The sequence below is a fragment of the Myxine glutinosa genome, chromosome 6 (genome assembly GCF_964187855.1).
Source record: "Myxine glutinosa chromosome 6, kmMyxGlut1.1, whole genome shotgun sequence".
Classification (NCBI taxonomy): Eukaryota; Metazoa; Chordata; class Myxini; order Myxiniformes; family Myxinidae; genus Myxine; species Myxine glutinosa.
In genome coordinates, this window is record NC_136266.1 from 179,293,563 (window position 1) to 179,312,253 (window position 18,691).

Genomic DNA, 18,691 nt, shown 5'->3' on the forward strand with positions numbered 1-18,691 from the left:
TCTTGCTGTGTTTCATTCTGCTTATGTGCAGCTTGTTCACCCCAAGGCCTTCTCCCTCTCCCCTTCATCTCACTCTCACTTCTACTCTGTTGTTAGTGTTTCCCCCTTTCCCTTTTGTTCCATTCCTTTCTACTGTCGCTCCTCCATGAGCCTCGACCACGAATACAATTTTTTAAATAATACCGTTTTCTAGAAAATGTTGCATCTGTATAAAGGTTATAGATGTAGAATCATATTATGGCCAATACTATCACCACTGACATGAAGGTAATCCAAATATTGACATATGGTGAGCTAAGAGCTCTGTGGCTATATGCTTTGGTGTGTTTTTCCCCTCCTGCAAAATAATAGACTGTAATACAGCGCCTAGTCAACTCTAATTGACCGATTAGAGCCATTATCAAGTGACGGGATATCTTGTCCTGCGGTGAGAGTTTTCAGGCGAATTTGAGAGTCACCAGCGTGTGTAGCTTTATCTTCACCATTGGACAATATCAACTTCAGCAGATAATACAAACTCTCAGAAATGCTTTGGCACTTCGGTTGATATGATATCCCTCTAGTCCAGCGATATCCAACAGATCACGTCACATACAGGGGTATCCAACAGATCACGGCCCAATTTGGTTGTAACCTGATGGAGTGACTGTAATAAGTTCTCGTGTGGCCCAAGTGCACCAACAGTTCGACATGGCTCTGCTTCCCGTGCCTCAGCGCAATCTTTCATAGCAGCCACACTAAAATCAGAACTCCAGGCAGGGATAACCAAACTTGGCTGGTTTTGGTTACGCTGATTCCGAAATAGGATGGTATTGCCATAATGGTTTCGTATTGTCATTATTACATGAAGAAACAATTTGGTCATACTTATGACATCCATGGGGAAGGGAAAGATGTGACCTTGGCTGACCCCAAAATCAAGAACCTCGACTAATTGGGACCATGCTCCGTCGAATGCACTCTCCACTTGTATTTCTGCTCATTAATGTTACATCTGCTGTTTGATTATTTTGGTTTTGATATTTTCAGTATTTATAGCAGTGAGCTAAATCGGCAATTAGGTGATTTTTTAAAAACCAAATCGACCTATTAGGTTCTGATTTTTTTGTGACTTTCTTGATTGTTCTGTCAACTTCCAAAGACTGCACTTGGTGTAATTTATTGAATGTTCTGTCGACTTCCAAAGACGGTACTTGGTGTAATTTATTGATTGTTCTGTCGACTTCCAAAGACTGCACTTGGTGTAATTTATTGAATGTTCTGTCGACTTCCAAAGACTGCACTTGGTGTAATTTATTGAATGTTCTGTCGACTTCCAAAGACGGTACTTGATGTAATTTCTTGATTGTTCTGCCTACTTCCAAAGACGGTACTTTCTTTAATTTCTTGATTGTTCTGCCGACTTCCAAAGACGGTACTTTCTTTAATTTCTTGATTGTTCTGTCGACTTCCAAAGACGGTATTTGGTGTAAATTCTTGAATGTTCTGCCGACTTCCAAAGACGGTACTTTCTGTAATTTCTTGATTGTTCTGTTGACTTCCAAAGGCGGTACTTTTTTTTTTTTTTTTTTTGTATACAAGATCGAGGCTCGTGAAAGAGCGAACATTAATCACACAGAAAGACAAACCAACACATAAAACATATAACATCAGGAGCGGTAGACAAGATGGGGAGAGAGGGGGAAGGACACAAACACAACAAAACCAAACCTGCTAAGAATTACTTTCTGTAATTTCTTGATTGTTCGTTGACTTCCAAAGACGGTACTTTCTGTAATTTCTTGATTTTTCTGTTGACTTCCAAAGACTGTACTTGGTGTAATTTCTTGATTGTTTTGTTGATTTCCAAAAACTGTACTTGGTGTAATTTCTTGATTGTTCTGTCGACTTCCAAAGATGGTACTTTGTGTAATTTCTTGATTGTTCTGTTGACTTCCAAAGACGGTACTTGGTGTAATTTCTTGATTGTTCTGTTGACACTCAAAGGCTGTACTTGGTGTAATTTCTTCATTGTTCTGTTGACTTCCAAAGAATGTACTTGGTGTAATTTCTTGATTGTTCTGTTGACTTCCAAAGACGGTACTTGGTGTCATTTCTTGATTGTTCTGTTGAATTCCAAAGACTGTACTTGGTGTAATTTCTTGACTGTTCTGTCGACTTCCAAAGACGGTACTTTGTGTAATTTCTTGATTGTTCTGTTGACTTCCAAAGATGGTACTTGGTGTAATTTCTTGATTGTTCTGTCGACTTCCAAAGACGGTACTTGGTGTAATTTCTTGATTGTTCTGTCGACTTCCAAAGACGGTACTTGGTGTAATTTCTTGATTGTTCTGTTGACTTCCAAAGATGGTACTTGGTGTAATTTCTTGATTGTTCTGCCGACTTCGAAAGACGGTACTTGGTGTAATTTCTTGATTGTTCTGCCGACTTCCAAAGACGGTACTTTCTTTCATTTCTTGATTGTTCTGTTGACTTCCAAAGACTGTACTTGGTGTAATTTCCTGATTGTTCTGTTGACTTCCAAAGATGGTACTTTCTGTAATTTCTTGATTTTTCTGTTGACTTCCAAAGACTGTATGTACTTGGTGTAATTTCTTGATTGTTCTGTTGACACTCAAAGGCTGTACTTGGTGTAATTTCTTCATTGTTCTGTTGACTTCCAAAGAATGTACTTGGTGTAATTTCTTGATTGTTCTGTTGACTTCCAAAGATGGTACTTGGTGTCATTTCTTGATTGTTCTGTTGAATTCCAAAGACTGTACTTGGTGTAATTTCTTGACTGTTCTGTCGACTTCCAAAGACGGTACTTTGTGTAATTTCTTGATTGTTCTGTTGACTTCCAATGATGGTACTTGGTGTAATTTCTTGATTGTTCTGTCGACTTCAAAAGACGGTACTTGGTGTAATTTCTTGCTTGTTCTGCCGACTTCCAAAGACGGTACTTTCTGTAATTTCTTGATTGTTCTGTCGACTTCCAAAGACGGTACTTGGTGTAATTTCTTGATTGTTCTGTTGACTTCCAAAGATGGTACTTGATGTAATTTCTTGATTGTTCTGCCGACTTCCAAAGACGGTACTTGATGTAATTTCTTGATTGTTCTGCCGACTTCCAAAGACGGTACTTTCTTTCATTTCTTGATTGTTCTGTTGACTTCCAAAGACTGTACTTGGTGTAATTTCCTGATTGTTCTGTTGACTTCCAAAGATGGTACTTTCTGTAATTTCTTGATTTTTCTGTTGACTTCCAAAGACTGTACTTGGTGTAATTTCCTGATTGTTCTGTTGACTTCCAAAGGCTGTACTTGGTGTAATTTTTTGATTGTTCTGTTGACTTCCAAAGGCTGTGCTTGGTTTAATTTCTTGATTGTTCTGTGGACTTCCAAACACGGTACTTGGTGTAATTTCTTGATTGTTTGTTGACTTCCAAAGACGGTACTTTCTGTAATTTTTTGATTGTTCTGTTGACTTCCAAAGACTGTACTTGGTGTAATTTCTTGATTGTTCTGTTGACTTCCAAAGGCTGTGCTTGGTGTAATTTCTTGATTGTTCTGTTGACTTCCAAAGGCTGTACTTGGTGTAATTTTTTGATTGTTCTGTTGACTTCCAAAGGCTGTACTTGGTTTAATTTCTTGATTGTTCTGTTGATTTCCAAAGACTGTACTTGGTGTAATTGTTTGATTGTTCTATTGACTTTCAAAGATGCTACGTTGTGTAATTTGTCATACGAGACTGACAAAAGATACATTTTGCGTAGTCTACCATCTGCACTTCTTTTTTGGTTATTTGTACCATAACACTGCGTTAATAATCACCCATTTCGATCGAAGTCGAAGGTTGGGGGTGTCTGACAGCCACATTGATTTTTTAAAATGTTTAACAAATTATATTTGGTAGTGCAGGATGCATAACACCCCTAATGCCAAACTGGTTAATTAGATGCTAAATCTCATACATGAGGTGTCAGGTACCAGAGTGTATCATCATCTGCACTTTTATGGTGCCGTCGTATTTCAAAATACTTCCTGTACCTTTTCGGTGCCTAGCTTTCGGGCTTTACATGATGCACCTCCACTTGATTTTTGACAGAAAATACAGTTTCCAATTGATCGCTGTATGGAGATGTTTTAGAGGCAACACATCAGCAGGTTGCAAGCTGTACTCCATCGCACTATCTCAATAAGTTAAATATATAAAATAATTCCCATCACACGTTATAGAGATGTGTCACGTAGCACTCATGACACTTGTAATGATTTATGTTGGAAATTTGTTTTTTATCAATAACATTGTGGTTGTCGAGTTATTTAAGCAAAAAACATTGATGTTGTGAAGAAGATAATAAAAATATGTTGTTTTTTTCAAACATATTTTGCATTTTTGGTAAAAACTGGATGTTTGGGGTTTGGTAATGTTTGTTGTAATATATCAGAATGTATTCCAGATCACCTCATACGGTATGCTGCTCTTACAGTAGTGTGATAATTAATACAGAATATGACATACTGGAGAAGCAGTTAAATCGATTTGTTATTGTATGAAGACAATTTTCTTTCCAGTGAAAAAATTATTCACAAATCTTTTTTCCAAATTTTGATCAGATTCCTCCAAATGTGTCAGACCGACAATTTGGAAAACCGCTACTTGTGATATATTCAAATTTCCTTACTCATTATTTATCTGTATTTTGGAGCATTATTTGTTTGTTTAAATGCAAAAACAACAAAGTAATGACGGTTTTCCGGTTTTCGTAATAATTTTTCTTTGAAAATAAAACCATTTTACATTCCTGAAAACGAACCACATTCTTCAACTTCGGTCGGTGTACACTCTAACGAATGCAACCGGTCAGATAATGTGCAACAAATATCCCTCGACACATTATAAAGGGTTGTAGGTATACAGGGAAAAGTTGCTATATGAAAACCTAAACCGAAGTACTTCTCTAGATGTGGCCAATTAACTCTTCATTTCTCATGAAAAAATATTTTATCTCCAGAATATCACTAATGATATGGAGCATTACAAAGAATGGAGAACAAAAGAGGGAGACAAACATAAACTAGATTAAAGATGAGAGCAGTCAATTCCCAACCCATGATCTTACTACCACCATCAACTTTCTCCACCCCCAAGCCCACCTCCTTCCAAATGTCCAGTTTTTTCCCTCCTTGGAGTTTCCTTCTGTATCCATCTTGTCCACCCCATGCATCCTTTCCTGTCCCCCATTCCTCCCCACACCCATTGTTTTCCCAAGTTTTCCTCTATCTTGTCCTTATACTTCGTTGTTGGTGTCAAATCTCCCTACCCCCCACCCCTCTCTACTCTTCCTCTACTCTTACATCCCGATCTGGTCGGTGAACTTGCTCTTCCACAAGTCTTGACTCTATATCCTAAAAAATGAAAGATGGAGGTATCACTCTCCAATGGAGGCCCAGTGTGTCAACTACCCATGCACCTGCTTCATTAATTGCATGATATTCCCATTGTATGTGGTGACTATTACAGTGATGAACATTTGGGTGCTGTGCCTTCACCAATGCTTGTAGTGACCATGTATCAAATGTCATGAACATTGGTTATATTTCCTTTAAAAATCAGAATTTTTCACACCCTTCAAGGCTTATGGCTGTAACTCAATGGGGTACTGCACTATTCTCACCATGTTCACAGAAACTTCCATAATTCTGGCATTTTCTTGAACTGTGAAGTCCATTTGGCTTTGCTTTTTGTAGGTATCAATGATATACTGTACCTGGAGGGGGAAGGAAGGGGGGGTGGGGGGGGGGGGGGTTAAAAAAGGTCTCCGACCAAGAATAAGGCCCAAACTGTCAGCACCTTCTAATTACCCTCGCCAGAGGAGAGGGTATTGCATTTGAGTCCGTTTGTTTGTCCGCACAGAATATATATGATTTTCTCTGCAACCGTTGGTCCGATTGACAGGAAATTTTTACCATGGGTGCAAATCCACCTGCATAATTTGTAATGATAATTATGACGTCATAGGTCACGTGGTTCGGCCGCCATCTTGGAAAAATCGAAAAACTTTGCACCTCTATATCTCGGAAAGCGCTGAATAGAAAAAAATGAGACATGGCTCATTGTAAATAACTCTCCATGGGGAATAAAATATGTTAATGATGATGTCATAGGTGCCTCCATCATGACGTCATAATTGGACAAGTACAAAACTTCATCCGATCAAGATGAACTTTCTTGAGCATAATCTAGGAATAAATTAGTTTAGAAAACAAATAATGCTCACGTCATCGGTCACTCTGTTAGGCCGCCATATTTGTTTAACACAAAAGTCTTAAAAACCACTGAAAATACATCCTGGCGAGGGTTTGCAATCTCTGAGGGCTCTTTTTCTTGTTCTTCATGGTTGATAAATCTAACCATATTATTCTTATGTTCTTATTGTCTTGTGCCACTTCCTCTTTCCTTCTTTGGTCTTTCCCTTGTTTGTAGATCACCTCGCTCGACGAGCCTAGATGTTATATACAAAAAAAAAATTCGATAAGTTAACTTAAATCTTATGGGATCATTCCTTGTGGGTTTGAATCCAAATCCATTAAAAAAATTACCCTGTAACATGAATATGTTAATGATTTCCATTGTTTGTTTACCTGCAGAGCACCAGGAGACGGTTCGTCGGTCATGCACATCGGACGAGTTTAAATGTATTGGTGGGAAGAAGCACTGTGTGAACATGCACCTCGTTTGCGATCATTTTGATGACTGTGAAGATGGCGGCTCGGATGAGCAGGCTTGTGGAAGCGGTAACGTTTTGTCATTGGAATTCTTTATTTTACATGGAAATGTTTTGGAAGTGATGTCATTGTGTTAATTGGTGTCTGCATGGCCATGATCATGTTATGAGTATGACTTTTATGAATTACACATCACAAGTTTTTGTTTTTGCCACGTTTCTGGATGAATAATAGTTTTTGGATTTTCTTTGTAAAATGTTTGCTTCATCACAAGATGTTGGACAATGATGTGAAGATTTAAGCTTACTTGGATGATGTTTTTTTTTCATTTTCCCATTGGAGTTTTTCCATAGCTCTGTGTCCTTCTCTAAAGTAATATACAAAGTATGTTTTGGGGGTTATTTGTACAAATGGTCGAGACTCGTGGAAGAGCGAAAGCAGAATGGAAAGTTAACAAAATGGGAAGGGGGAAACACCAATAACAGAGTAGAAGTGAGAGTGAGATTGATATGTTTTATAAATCGGCAGTTTTTAATAAGCTAACTTTGTTGTTTTATACCACTTTGTAATCACTTGCACTCTTAACGACATTTTCCCCAAGACCCACAGCAAAACGAATGCTCATTCCCTCTGAACCCGTGTGGAGATGACGCTATTTGCCACGACACCACACACGGCTATTACTGCCAATGCAAGCCGGGTTTCCAGCATATCAGAGGGAGCAGCACCTTGTGTCAGGGTATGTGGAATATGATGTCTGATGAGACGGAATGGAAAAATGGTCTCCGTATTGAAATGCAATTTTCTTAGGGTTCATTGTGCATGCATCCATACTCAATCTGCATGGTCCATCCTTACTATAATTGATGGACCGGTATTTGTGTGTTTTTTTGTGTGTTTGTTGTGCTACTCCTCCTACAGTTCTGGGATGCAGACTTGCTACATAGGATTGGCATGACCCCAATTCATGTACAGGGGTGTTTTATCTTTCCTGATAGTCCTGGGAGAGACCGGGGGGTGTAAAGGGGGGGTGATTAGGGGGTGAGACGGGTCTAAAATTCTCTATGTAAATGTGTGTCGTGTAGCGCCACCTTTAGGTGGGAGAGGGTATTACAAGTCCCCTCCCTTTACAGTACAGTGTTCTTGTCCCCACATTTCCAGTCCATTGAGGTGTTTTCAATTACAAGCAGTAGGCATGTTTTTGCTTCATGCACGTAACACGGGTTATTTTTTATCTATTTCCGGGAGCAATTGATGAAGCTGTCAGTTGCCTATACACCACCCAAATAAAGGTATGCATCAGAAGAACATGTTGCATGCTTAGAACAAGGTCACCCATAGGGCGGGTACTCTGCTAGTTTCTTAAATGGGCAGTCACCCCTCATATAGAGGTAACATATTGGAAGGTTTCCACGATGTCACATCTGCGGGACAAAGACTCACCTGGAAGTGACGTCATTGGAAACTCGTCCATTGAGTTTACAGCCACAGTGAATTCACTGTCATTTAACAGTGAAAAAACAGAATAATATCACACCAGAACATGTTCCAGGGAAAGCTTTTAATAACTGTGCATTAAATTACAGCTTCATCATACAAGAATAAATTATACAGCTGCATCCGCCCAGACCCAAATGACAGGATTTTCCTTTCAGGCATACCAGGTACTAATGAAACAAATAAACCTTGCAGTCTTTGTATAAGGAAGCATGTATATTTAATAATGGATGAAATCCACAGACTTTGATGGAGGTATGCTATCCACCATAGTCAGCAAGGATAAGCTGACGTTTTTGGTGTTAACCCTCTTGCTCTTTGCATCTAGTGAAGGGTTAACACCTGAAATGTCAGCTTCTTCGCACGGTGGTTAGCATATACCTCAATCAATGTTGTCTTGATCTCATCCATTGTTCTACCTGTCTGCCAATGCCTACTAAGACTAGCCTTATTTATTGATAATCTGCACACTTTAAAAAAAGGATTCTACAAAGGGCCTTCTCTCTGTTTTACAAACTTTTTCAAAAAGCTCATAATAATTTCCAAATGCTTTGTTTTTTTACCTTCTCATTGGTTTTCCAAAGACATAAATGAATGCCAGCAGTTTGGGGTGTGCTCTCAGAACTGCAACAACACCAAGGGCTCCTTCATGTGCAGTTGTACCAAAAACTATCATCGTATCCACCACAGCGGCTGCAAGGCTGAAGGTACAATATTTTGGCACCGTATTGAATTTGCCACCGTATTGAATTTGCCACCATATTGAATTTGCCACCATATTGAAAACATTGTTGGTGCTTGTATCTACTGAGGAACTCATTAAGTTACTACAGTTATACGATATCCAATTTTGGCATATTGAATTTGCTGACATATTAATTAATCACCATATTGTATTAAATACCATATTGATTTGGTTGCCATCTTACTATAATTCACCAAATGTCCGTCCGTCTGTCTGTCCATCCGTCCGTTCCCAGGTACCGCAAAAACGGCTGCACCGATCGCAACTATACACTTCCATGCCCGTGGGATATCCCACGGGTGACCCCACTAGTATTGAACAATTTGATTATTGTGATAGATGTACTCTTGATTTTGGCAACTGCTGACTGCATATGCACAATTATGGATCAGCGCAGCAGGTAAGCAGCTCAACATTTGGTGGTAGGGTACATGCAAATCTGCAGATAATCACAGCGTGTATCTACTCAGCCAATGGCTGACTGCACATGCAAATTCAGGATTATCGCAACAGGCAAATTTATCAGACATTGGCTGGCCGATGAAAAGCATGAGTACTTGAGAACTTGACGTGCAAAGCATTTTCCATTGGGAGTTGAACCAAGAAGTCCCTGAGGCTGTAACGAGTGCCCCTGATGGCAAGCGAAAAGACAGAGGAACAACGGGAGCATATCGGGAGTGAGAGCATGCTGTTACCCCAAGCTAGTTGGTATGCTAGCATTAGTACCGCAAGACCAAGAACACTGTTACAGATCTGTGCTAACTTATGAGCCATTTCAAGCACCAATTAGAGTACCACAGAAGCAACAACATGCTGTTACATACCCGGGCTAACTGCTGGGCCTGCACAAGTACCACAGATAGTACACCGAGTCGAGAATTGTGGTCCTGCCGAGTATAGCAGGTCCAATGGACGATTATTTTCTTTCTCTTCTTCTTTGCCTCCCTCATTTATATTTTCATTTTTAAACGAGATCGAAAAAAGGAAACACAAGGAATTTGGTCACAGGAAGAAGCCATTTAATACCTGTGCATTTTATGCCTTCACACACCATTGTTCAAGGTATCAGCTTATTTACAATCACAGTGGGCCACAGTTGGGTAAAACAAGTGTTACGTGGTCCTCCCGGTAACTACCTGGTCTTGGTGACCCCCGGACCGTGGGAGGACCCCGCCAGAAAGATATATGATTTAAACGCTTTCGTAACGCAATCAATATGAAAGACACAACAATTCAAGTCAATAAGAAACCCCCACACCAAGGATCCGGATTAATGGATAATATATTCCAAATCAATCAACAACACTCAACAATCAATCAACAATATTACTCAGATGGCCATCTCATATATTTCCCCCCTTTCCCCACTCACGACCCCTCAATAGTCACTGTCCCTCACAATGTCTCTGGGCCCCTCGAGACCAGGGTGAAGGTCGACTTCTCCGCACACGGGCGGTTGAACGGACCCCTGGCTGACGTGCTCCAAACGTGCACGTCACGTACCGGGAACAGCTGCTGCAGCGCACACCTCCTTGCAAAGCAAAGCGGGCAAAGCAAAGCGCGGCTCGCAAAGCGTGCGAGGCCCAAGGTGCGACCCGTACACGCCCTCGGAGGCGTCGAGGCGAACAGTGCCGGACGCTTGGTTCCTTCCAGGAAGCCACGGCAACCTGACACGTAACAGGCAATCACCCCGCGCAGGTAACTCCTCTCGCCAGACGGGCTTTTCCAACTCAGCGTTCCCAACGCTAATCAATATCGACACCGCTCGCGTCGGAGCTGGGCGAGGAAGAAGAAGATAGCCGCTTCTCCAGGACCTCGTGTCTTTTTTTCTTCTTCCGGTTCACCATCCCGTTTCCGGTCTCCTGTTATCAGGAGCGCCTCTAACCATTTAACCACAACAACCTTTAATAGAATAAACATTAATAAGCAATGACCTGAATAGTAATTCACCTAAATCCGGAATCCGTAACACTCCCCCCCTTCAAGAAAGAAAGTTTGAACGCAGCGAAAACTTTCTTTGCAGGCCAACTTTGATAAACAAACAAAATAACTCACACCCCAAATCATCAGTTCCCCCGGGCACAATTATCACATCTCAAAAACAAAGCAGCAAAATTTCACAAAACCCCCAGAGATTCCAACGGTAATTCACTCTGGACCAAGCGTCACTACTTCTAGTTTCTCTTGAATGCCGGTTAAGGGGTGGTGACCAAAACCCCAAAGTTAAACACCTCGATAGCACTTTTTTGGGAGGCCAAGCTGAGTATACACTACCTGGCCACCTTAAGGAATGTGGAGTTCACGGTTAGTCCGGGGAGGAAAGTTCATTACATGGACGCCTTTAAGAACGTAGTGTTCACGGTTAGTCCGTGCAGGAAAGTTCACTACCTGGACGCCTTTAAGAACGTGGCGTTCACGGTTAGTCCGTGTAGGAGCCCAGGCTCGGCGGCTCCGCCGTATATAGTGCTTCAACTTCTCCGGACTCCTAACAGTTACGGTGGGATCACTTAACCCAGTAGTCACCTGACTGGTGGCCTCCGTCTCGGCCAGTGCTCTGACAATCATTCTTTCGGGGGATGCCGTAAATCTGGGAGCCTCCATAGTAATATCGGCTGCTGCCAACACCAAAACTACCGCCAAATTGTCCTCTTCTGTAGACCTCTCGACGCCTACGAAATGCCTTCCCTACTGTTATGGTCTGACCCTCCAAATCCTTACCATTCCAATTCTTCTCTGCCTCTCTGGCGTCTTTTGTGCTTGCAAACGTGACAAAGCCGAACCCTCTTGACCGTTGCATTTCCCTGTCTTTTACCACCCGCACTTCCACCAGCGGCCCATATCTGTTGAAGACAGAGGTCAGAACTTCTTCCTCTGTGTTGAAGTTCAGTCCCCCTACAAATAACTTGGCACTTTTGTCGCCATCCCGAGCTGGGGTGGTGTTATTTCCCCTGCGGTGCTCTTTACCCACCCTCGGGTTACCATAAATTTGCCCCCCGGCCAAATCATTCCCGATAATCACAGATACTCCCTCTACAGGAAGCGTGGCTTGTAAACCGACGGTGACCGGTCCTGACACCAAATCGGATTCCAAATGGATGACATGAAGTGGGGCACTAACACAGCCACCGATCCCTTGTAACCGCACACTATCACCAGTTGCGGTACTCTTTGACAATGGCAAAATGCCTTCAAGCATTAAGGATTGATGGGCTCCTGTGTCCCTCAATACCCTAACAGGTCTTGGGTTAGTCAAGTCTCCCTCGAGTGAGACCAACCCCTCATAAATAAATGGTTGGTAACTCTTCTGTGGGCGATTTCTTACGCTTGCCATCGCATTCGGAGTTGTAATAGTCGGACTCCGCTCTGGGTTTTCCCTTTTCATGAGGTAACAACTGGACATCAAGTGTCCAGGTTTCTTGCAAAAAGCGCAAGTAGGCCCGGAGGAAAAACTCGTGGTCTGCCTCGGGCCCCCTGGAAAATAAGTTTGTCTTGGGCCCGTCGCCCTCTGATTTCGAACAGTTCGGGTATCAGCGTTGTCCCTATAATCATCTCGAGGCCGCCGCTATGTATTGTCGTTCTCCGCACCTGCTGTTCCACAACTCCCCTGCGGAAATCTAGGCAAGGAGTTAGGTTCGTGGACCCATATCCGGTGTGTTAAGGCATAATCATCTGCCATGGTGGCTGCGTCCCACAACTTCAGTACTTTCTTTTCCTGCAGGTACACTTTGATGTCCTCGTGGACACTCTGTTGAAAGTCCTCCACCAGGATCAAGTCACGCAATGCTTCGAAGTCTTTCCCGACTCCTTTTGACTCACACCACCGATCAAACATGTTTTCTTTCACTCTGGCAAACTCCACATGGGTCTCACTCTCCCTCTTCCTGGCATTCCTGAATTTTTGCCGGTAAGCTTCAGGAACCAACTCATAGGCTTTGAGAATGTGCTTCTTCAATACCTCATAATCTGCACATTGGTCCATTGGTAGCGCCGAATAAATATCTTGAGCTTTACCCACCAGCACACTTTGCACTAGTATGGTCCAGGCCTCCTCCGGCCAGTTTAACTGTCGAGCCACTTTCTCAAAGTGTGGAAAAAATTTAGCGACTTCCTTTTCACTGAAGGGTGGAACCAGCCTCACATGTCTGCCCACATCCCAGGTGTTCTGGCTAGGTGTCGGCCCAGTCAGCAAGGGTGGTACCTCTCCCCGTTCTCTCATTAACTCCAGCTCCTTGAATTTAATTTCTTGCTGAAGCGCCATGTCACGTTCCTTTAATTCCCTTTCGGCTTTTCTCTCCTCTGCTTCGAGTTCCCTTGCAGCTCTCCTCTCCTCTGCTTTTCTCCCTTCTAACCTTTCCTGGAGTTCTCGTTCCACTCTCCTTTCCTCTGCTTGTTTCTCTTCTCTCCTCCCTTCTGCTTTCCTTTCCTCTTCTGATCTTTCCTTTTCTGCTTTCCTTTCTTCTTCTGCTCTTTCCTTTTCTGCTTTCCTTTCTTCTTCTGCTCTTTCCTTTTCTGCTTTCCTTTCTTCTTCTGCTCTTTCCTTTTCTGCTTTCCTTTCTTCTTCTGCTCTTTCCTTTTCTGCTTTCCTTTCCTCTGTTTTCATCCTTTCTAACCTTTCCTGGAGTTCTCGTTCCACTCTCCTTTCCTCTGCTTGTTTCTCTTCTCTCCTCTCTTCTGCTTTCCTTTCCTCTTCTGCTCTTTCCTTTTCTGCTTTCCTTTCTTCTTCTGCTCTTTCCTTTTCTGCTTTCCTTTCGTCTTCTGCTCTTTCCTTTTCTGCTTTCCTTTCTTCTTCTTTTAACCTTTCCTGGAGTTCTCGTTCCACTCTCCTTTCCTCTGCTTGTTTCTCTTCTCTCCTCTCTTCTGCTTTCCTTTCCTCTTCTTTGATCCGTTCCTGGCTCCGTAATTGCAACTCCAGTTTCCGGAGCTCAACGTCTTCTGGTTCTTCGGGTAGCCACTGCCAGGCTAACTCGTCCCATGTTCCTAATCCCACCATAGATTGTATCACCGTGGTCTGCAACTCTGCCTTCCTCAAATTAGTTCGGACCTCCAAGTTAAAATGTTTGGCCAATTTCAAGAGGTCCGCTTTTAGTAACGCTCGGAACTGTGCCTCACTAGGTGTTACCGCAAAGTTCTGTGCAACAAACGCCATGGTGACTATCGTTAACACCTGTTAACCTTAACCCAAGACTTTACCACAATTTCTCAAAAATTTACCAATTAATAATTAATTAATAAATTTTAATTACTAAAAATTATTATTTTATTATGTTATACAATTTTAGATCCCGGAATTCAATTGGACGAGCCCCCAATTCTGTTACGTGGTCCTCCCGGTAACTACCTGGTCTTGGTGACCCCCGGACCGTGGGAGGACCCCGCCAGAAAGATATATGATTTATACGCTTTCGTAACGCAATCAATATGAAAGACACAACAATTCAAGTCAATAAGAAACCCCCACACCAAGGATCCGGATTAATGGATAATATATTCCCAATCAATCAACAACACTCAACAATCAATCAACAATATTACTCAGATGGCCATCTCATATATTTCCCCCCTTTCCCCACTCACGACCCCTCAATAGTCACTGTCCCTCACAATGTCTCTGGGCCCCTCCAGACCAGGGTGAAGGTCGACTTCTCCGCACACGGGCGGTTGAACGGACCCCTGGCTGACGTGCTCCAAACGTGCACGTCACGTACCGGGAACAGCTGCTGCAGCGCACACCTCCTTGCAAAGCAAAGCGGGCAAAGCAAAGCACGCGAGGCCCAAGGTGCGACCCGTACACGCCCTCGGAGGCATCGAGGCGAACAGTGCCGGACGCTTGGTTCCTTCCAGGAAGCCACGGCAACCTGACACGTAACAGGCAATCACCCCGCGCAGGTAACTCCTCTCGCCAGACGGGCTTTTCCAACTCAGCATTCCCAACGCTAATCAATATCGACACTGCTCTCGTCGGAGCTGGGCGAGGAAGAAGAAGATAGCCGCTTCTCCAGGACCTCGTGTCTTTTTTTCTTCTTCCGGTTCACCATCCCGTTTCCGGTCTCCTGTTATCAGGAGCGCCTCTAACCATTTAACCACAACAACCTTTAATAGAATAAACATTAATAAGCAATGACCTGAATAGTAATTCACCTAAATCCGGAATCCGTAACACTCCCCCCCTTCAAGAAAGAAAGTTTGAACGCAGCGAAAACTTTCTTTGCAGGCCAACTTTGATAAACAAACAAAATAACTCACACCCCAAATCATCAGTTCCCCCGGGCACAATTATCACATCTCAAAAACAAAGCAACAAAATTTCACAAAACCCCCAGAGATTCCAACGGTAATTCACTCTGGACCAAGCGTCACTACTTCTAGTTTCTCTTGAATGCCGGTTAAGGGGTGGTGACCAAAACCCCAAAGTTAAACACCTCGATAGCACTTTTTTGGGAGGCCAAGCTGAGTATACACTACCTGGCCACCTTAAGGAATGTGGAGTTCACGGTTAGTCCGGGGAGGAAAGTTCATTACATGGACGCCTTTAAGAACGTAGTGTTCACGGTTAGTCCGTGCAGGAAAGTTCACTACCTGGACGCCTTTAAGAACGTGGCGTTCACGGTTAGTCCGTGTAGGAGCCCAGGCTCGGCGGCTCCGCCGTATATAGTGCTTCAACTTCTCCGGACTCCTAACAGTTACGGTGGGATCACTTAACCCAGTAGTCACCTGACTGGTGGCCTCCGTCTCGGCCAGTGCTCTGACAATCATTCTTTCGGGGGATGCCGTAAATCTGGGAGCCTCCATAGTAATATCGGCTGCTGCCAACACCAAAACTACCGCCAAATTGTCCTCTTCTGTAGACCTCTCGACGCCTACGAAATGCCTTCCCTACTGTTATGGTCTGACCCTCCAAATCCTTACCATTCCAATTCTTCTCTGCCTCTCTGGCGTCTTTTGTGCTTGCAAACGTGACAAAGCCGAACCCTCTTGACCGTTGCATTTCCCTGTCTTTTACCACCCGCACTTCCACCAGCGGCCCATATCTGTTGAAGACAGAGGTCAGAACTTCTTCCTCTGTGTTGAAGTTCAGTCCCCCTACAAATAACTTGGCACTTTTGTCGCCATCCCGAGCTGGGGTGGTGTTATTTCCCCTGCGGTGCTCTTTACCCACCCTCGGGTTACCATAAATTTGCCCCCCGGCCAAATCATTCCCGATAATCACAGATACTCCCTCTACAGGAAGCGTGGCTTGTAAACCGACGGTGACCAGTCCTGACACCAAATCGGATTCCAAATGGATGACATGAAGTGGGGCACTAACACAGCCACCGATCCCTTGTAACCGCACACTATCACCAGTTGCGGTACTCTTTGACAATGGCAAAATGCCTTCAAGCATTAAGGATTGATGGGCTCCTGTGTCCCTCAATACCCTAACAGGTCTTGGGTTAGTCAAGTCTCCCTCGAGTGAGACCAACCCCTCATAAATAAATGGTTGGTAACTCTTCTGTGGGCGATTTCTTACGCTTGCCATCGCATTCGGAGTTGTAATAGTCGGACTCCGCTCTGGGTTTTCCCTTTTCATGAGGTAACAACTGGACATCAAGTGTCCAGGTTTCTTGCAAAAAGCGCAAGTAGGCCCGGAGGAAAAACTCGTGGTCTGCCTCGGGCCCCCTGGAAAATAAGTTTGTCTTGGGCCCGTCGCCCTCTGATTTCGAACAGTTCGGGTATCAGCGTTGTCCCTATAATCATCTCGAGGCCGCCGCTATGTATTGTCGTTCTCCGCACCTGCTGTTCCACAACTCCCCTGCGGAAATCTAGGCAAGGAGTTAGGTTCGTGGACCCATATCCGGTGTGTTAAGGCATAATCATCTGCCATGGTGGCTGCGTCCCACAACTTCAGTACTTTCTTTTCCTGCAGGTACACTTTGATGTCCTCGTGGACACTCTGTTGAAATTCCTCCACCAGGATCAAGTCACGCAATGCTTCGAAGTCTTTCCCGACTCCTTTTGACTCACACCACCGATCAAACATGTTTTCTTTCACTCTGGCAAACTCCACATGGGTCTCACTCTCCCTCTTCCTGGCATTCCTGAATTTTTGCCGGTAAGCTTCAGGAACCAACTCATAGGCTTTGAGAATGTGCTTCTTCAATACCTCATAATCTGCACATTGGTCCATTGGTAGCGCCGAATAAATATCTTGAGCTTTACCCACCAGCACTCTTTGCACTAGTATGGTCCAGGCCTCCTCCGGCCAGTTTAACTGTCGAGCCACTTTCTCAAAGTGTGGAAAAAATTTAGCGACTTCCTTTTCACTGAAGGGTGGAACCAGCCTCACATGTCTGCCCACATCCCAGGTGTTCTGGCTAGGTGTCGGCCCAGTCAGCAAGGGTGGTACCTCTCCCCGTTCTCTCATTAACTCCAGCTCCTTGAATTTAATTTCTTGCTGAAGCGCCATGTCACGTTCCTTTAATTCCCTTTCGGCTTTTCTCTCCTCTGCTTCGAGTTCCCTTGCAGCTCTCCTCTCCTCTGCTTTTCTCCCTTCTAACCTTTCCTGGAGTTCTCGTTCCACTCTCCTTTCCTCTGCTTGTTTCTCTTCTCTCCTCCCTTCTGCTTTCCTTTCCTCTTCTGATCTTTCCTTTTCTGCTTTCCTTTCTTCTTCTGCTCTTTCCTTTTCTGCTTTCCTTTCTTCTTCTGCTCTTTCCTTTTCTGCTTTCCTTTCTTCTTCTGCTCTTTCCTTTTCTGCTTTCCTTTCTTCTTCTGCTCTTTCCTTTTCTGCTTTCCTTTCCTCTGTTTTCATCCTTTCTAACCTTTCCTGGAGTTCTCGTTCCACTCTCCTTTCCTCTGCTTGTTTCTCTTCTCTCCTCTCTTCTGCTTTCCTTTCCTCTTCTGCTCTTTCCTTTTCTGCTTTCCTTTCTTCTTCTGCTCTTTCCTTTTCTGCTTTCCTTTCGTCTTCTGCTCTTTCCTTTTCTGCTTTCCTTTCTTCTTCTTTTAACCTTTCCTGGAGTTCTCGTTCCACTCTCCTTTCCTCTGCTTGTTTCTCTTCTCTCCTCTCTTCTGCTTTCCTTTCCTCTTCTTTGATCCGTTCCTGGCTCCGTAATTGCAACTCCAGTTTCCGGAGCTCAACGTCTTCTGGTTCTTCGGGTAGCCACTGCCAGGCTAACTCGTCCCATGTTCCTAATCCCACCATAGATTGTATCACCGTGGTCTGCAACTCTGCCTTCCTCAAATTAGTTCGGACCTCCAAGTTAAAATGTTTGGCCAATTTCAAGAGGTCCGCTTTTAGTAACGCTCGGAACTGTGCCTCACTAGGTGTTACCACAAAGTTCTGTGCAACAAACGCCATGGTGACTATCGTTAACACCTGTTAACCTTAACCCAAGACTTTACCACAATTTCTCAAAAATTTACCAATTAATAATTAATTAATAAATTTTAATTACTAAAAATTATTATTTTATTATGTTATACAATTTTAGATCCCGGAATTCAATTGGACGAGCCCCCAATTCTGTTACGTGGTCCTCCCGGTAACTACCTGGTCTTGGTGACCCCCGGACCGTGGGAGGACCCCGCCAGAAACATATATGATTTATACGCTTTCGTAACGCAATCAATATGAAAGACACAACAATTCAAGTCAATAAGAAACCCCCACACCAAGGATCCGGATTAATGGATAATATATTCCCAATCAATCAACAACACTCAACAATCAATCAACAATATTACTCAGATGGCCATCTCATAT

At 43.4% G+C, this 18,691-nt stretch overlaps 1 protein-coding gene across 6 annotated transcripts in view; it reads left to right on the top strand.

Annotated features, from left to right (window-relative positions):
• LRP1 (LDL receptor related protein 1) overlaps nucleotides 1–18,691 on the top strand; it is a 524,929-nt gene that overhangs the window by 467,078 nt on the left and 39,160 nt on the right. For all 6 annotated transcript variants that reach the window (XM_078780908.1, XM_078780909.1, XM_078780910.1 and 3 more), the window contains exons 73-75: nucleotides 6,633–6,779; nucleotides 7,312–7,449; nucleotides 8,792–8,914. In XM_078780908.1, coding sequence (XP_078637034.1) covers nucleotides 6,633–6,779; nucleotides 7,312–7,449; nucleotides 8,792–8,914 — 408 coding nt within the window. The remainder of the gene's footprint in view (nucleotides 1–6,632; nucleotides 6,780–7,311; nucleotides 7,450–8,791; nucleotides 8,915–18,691) is intronic.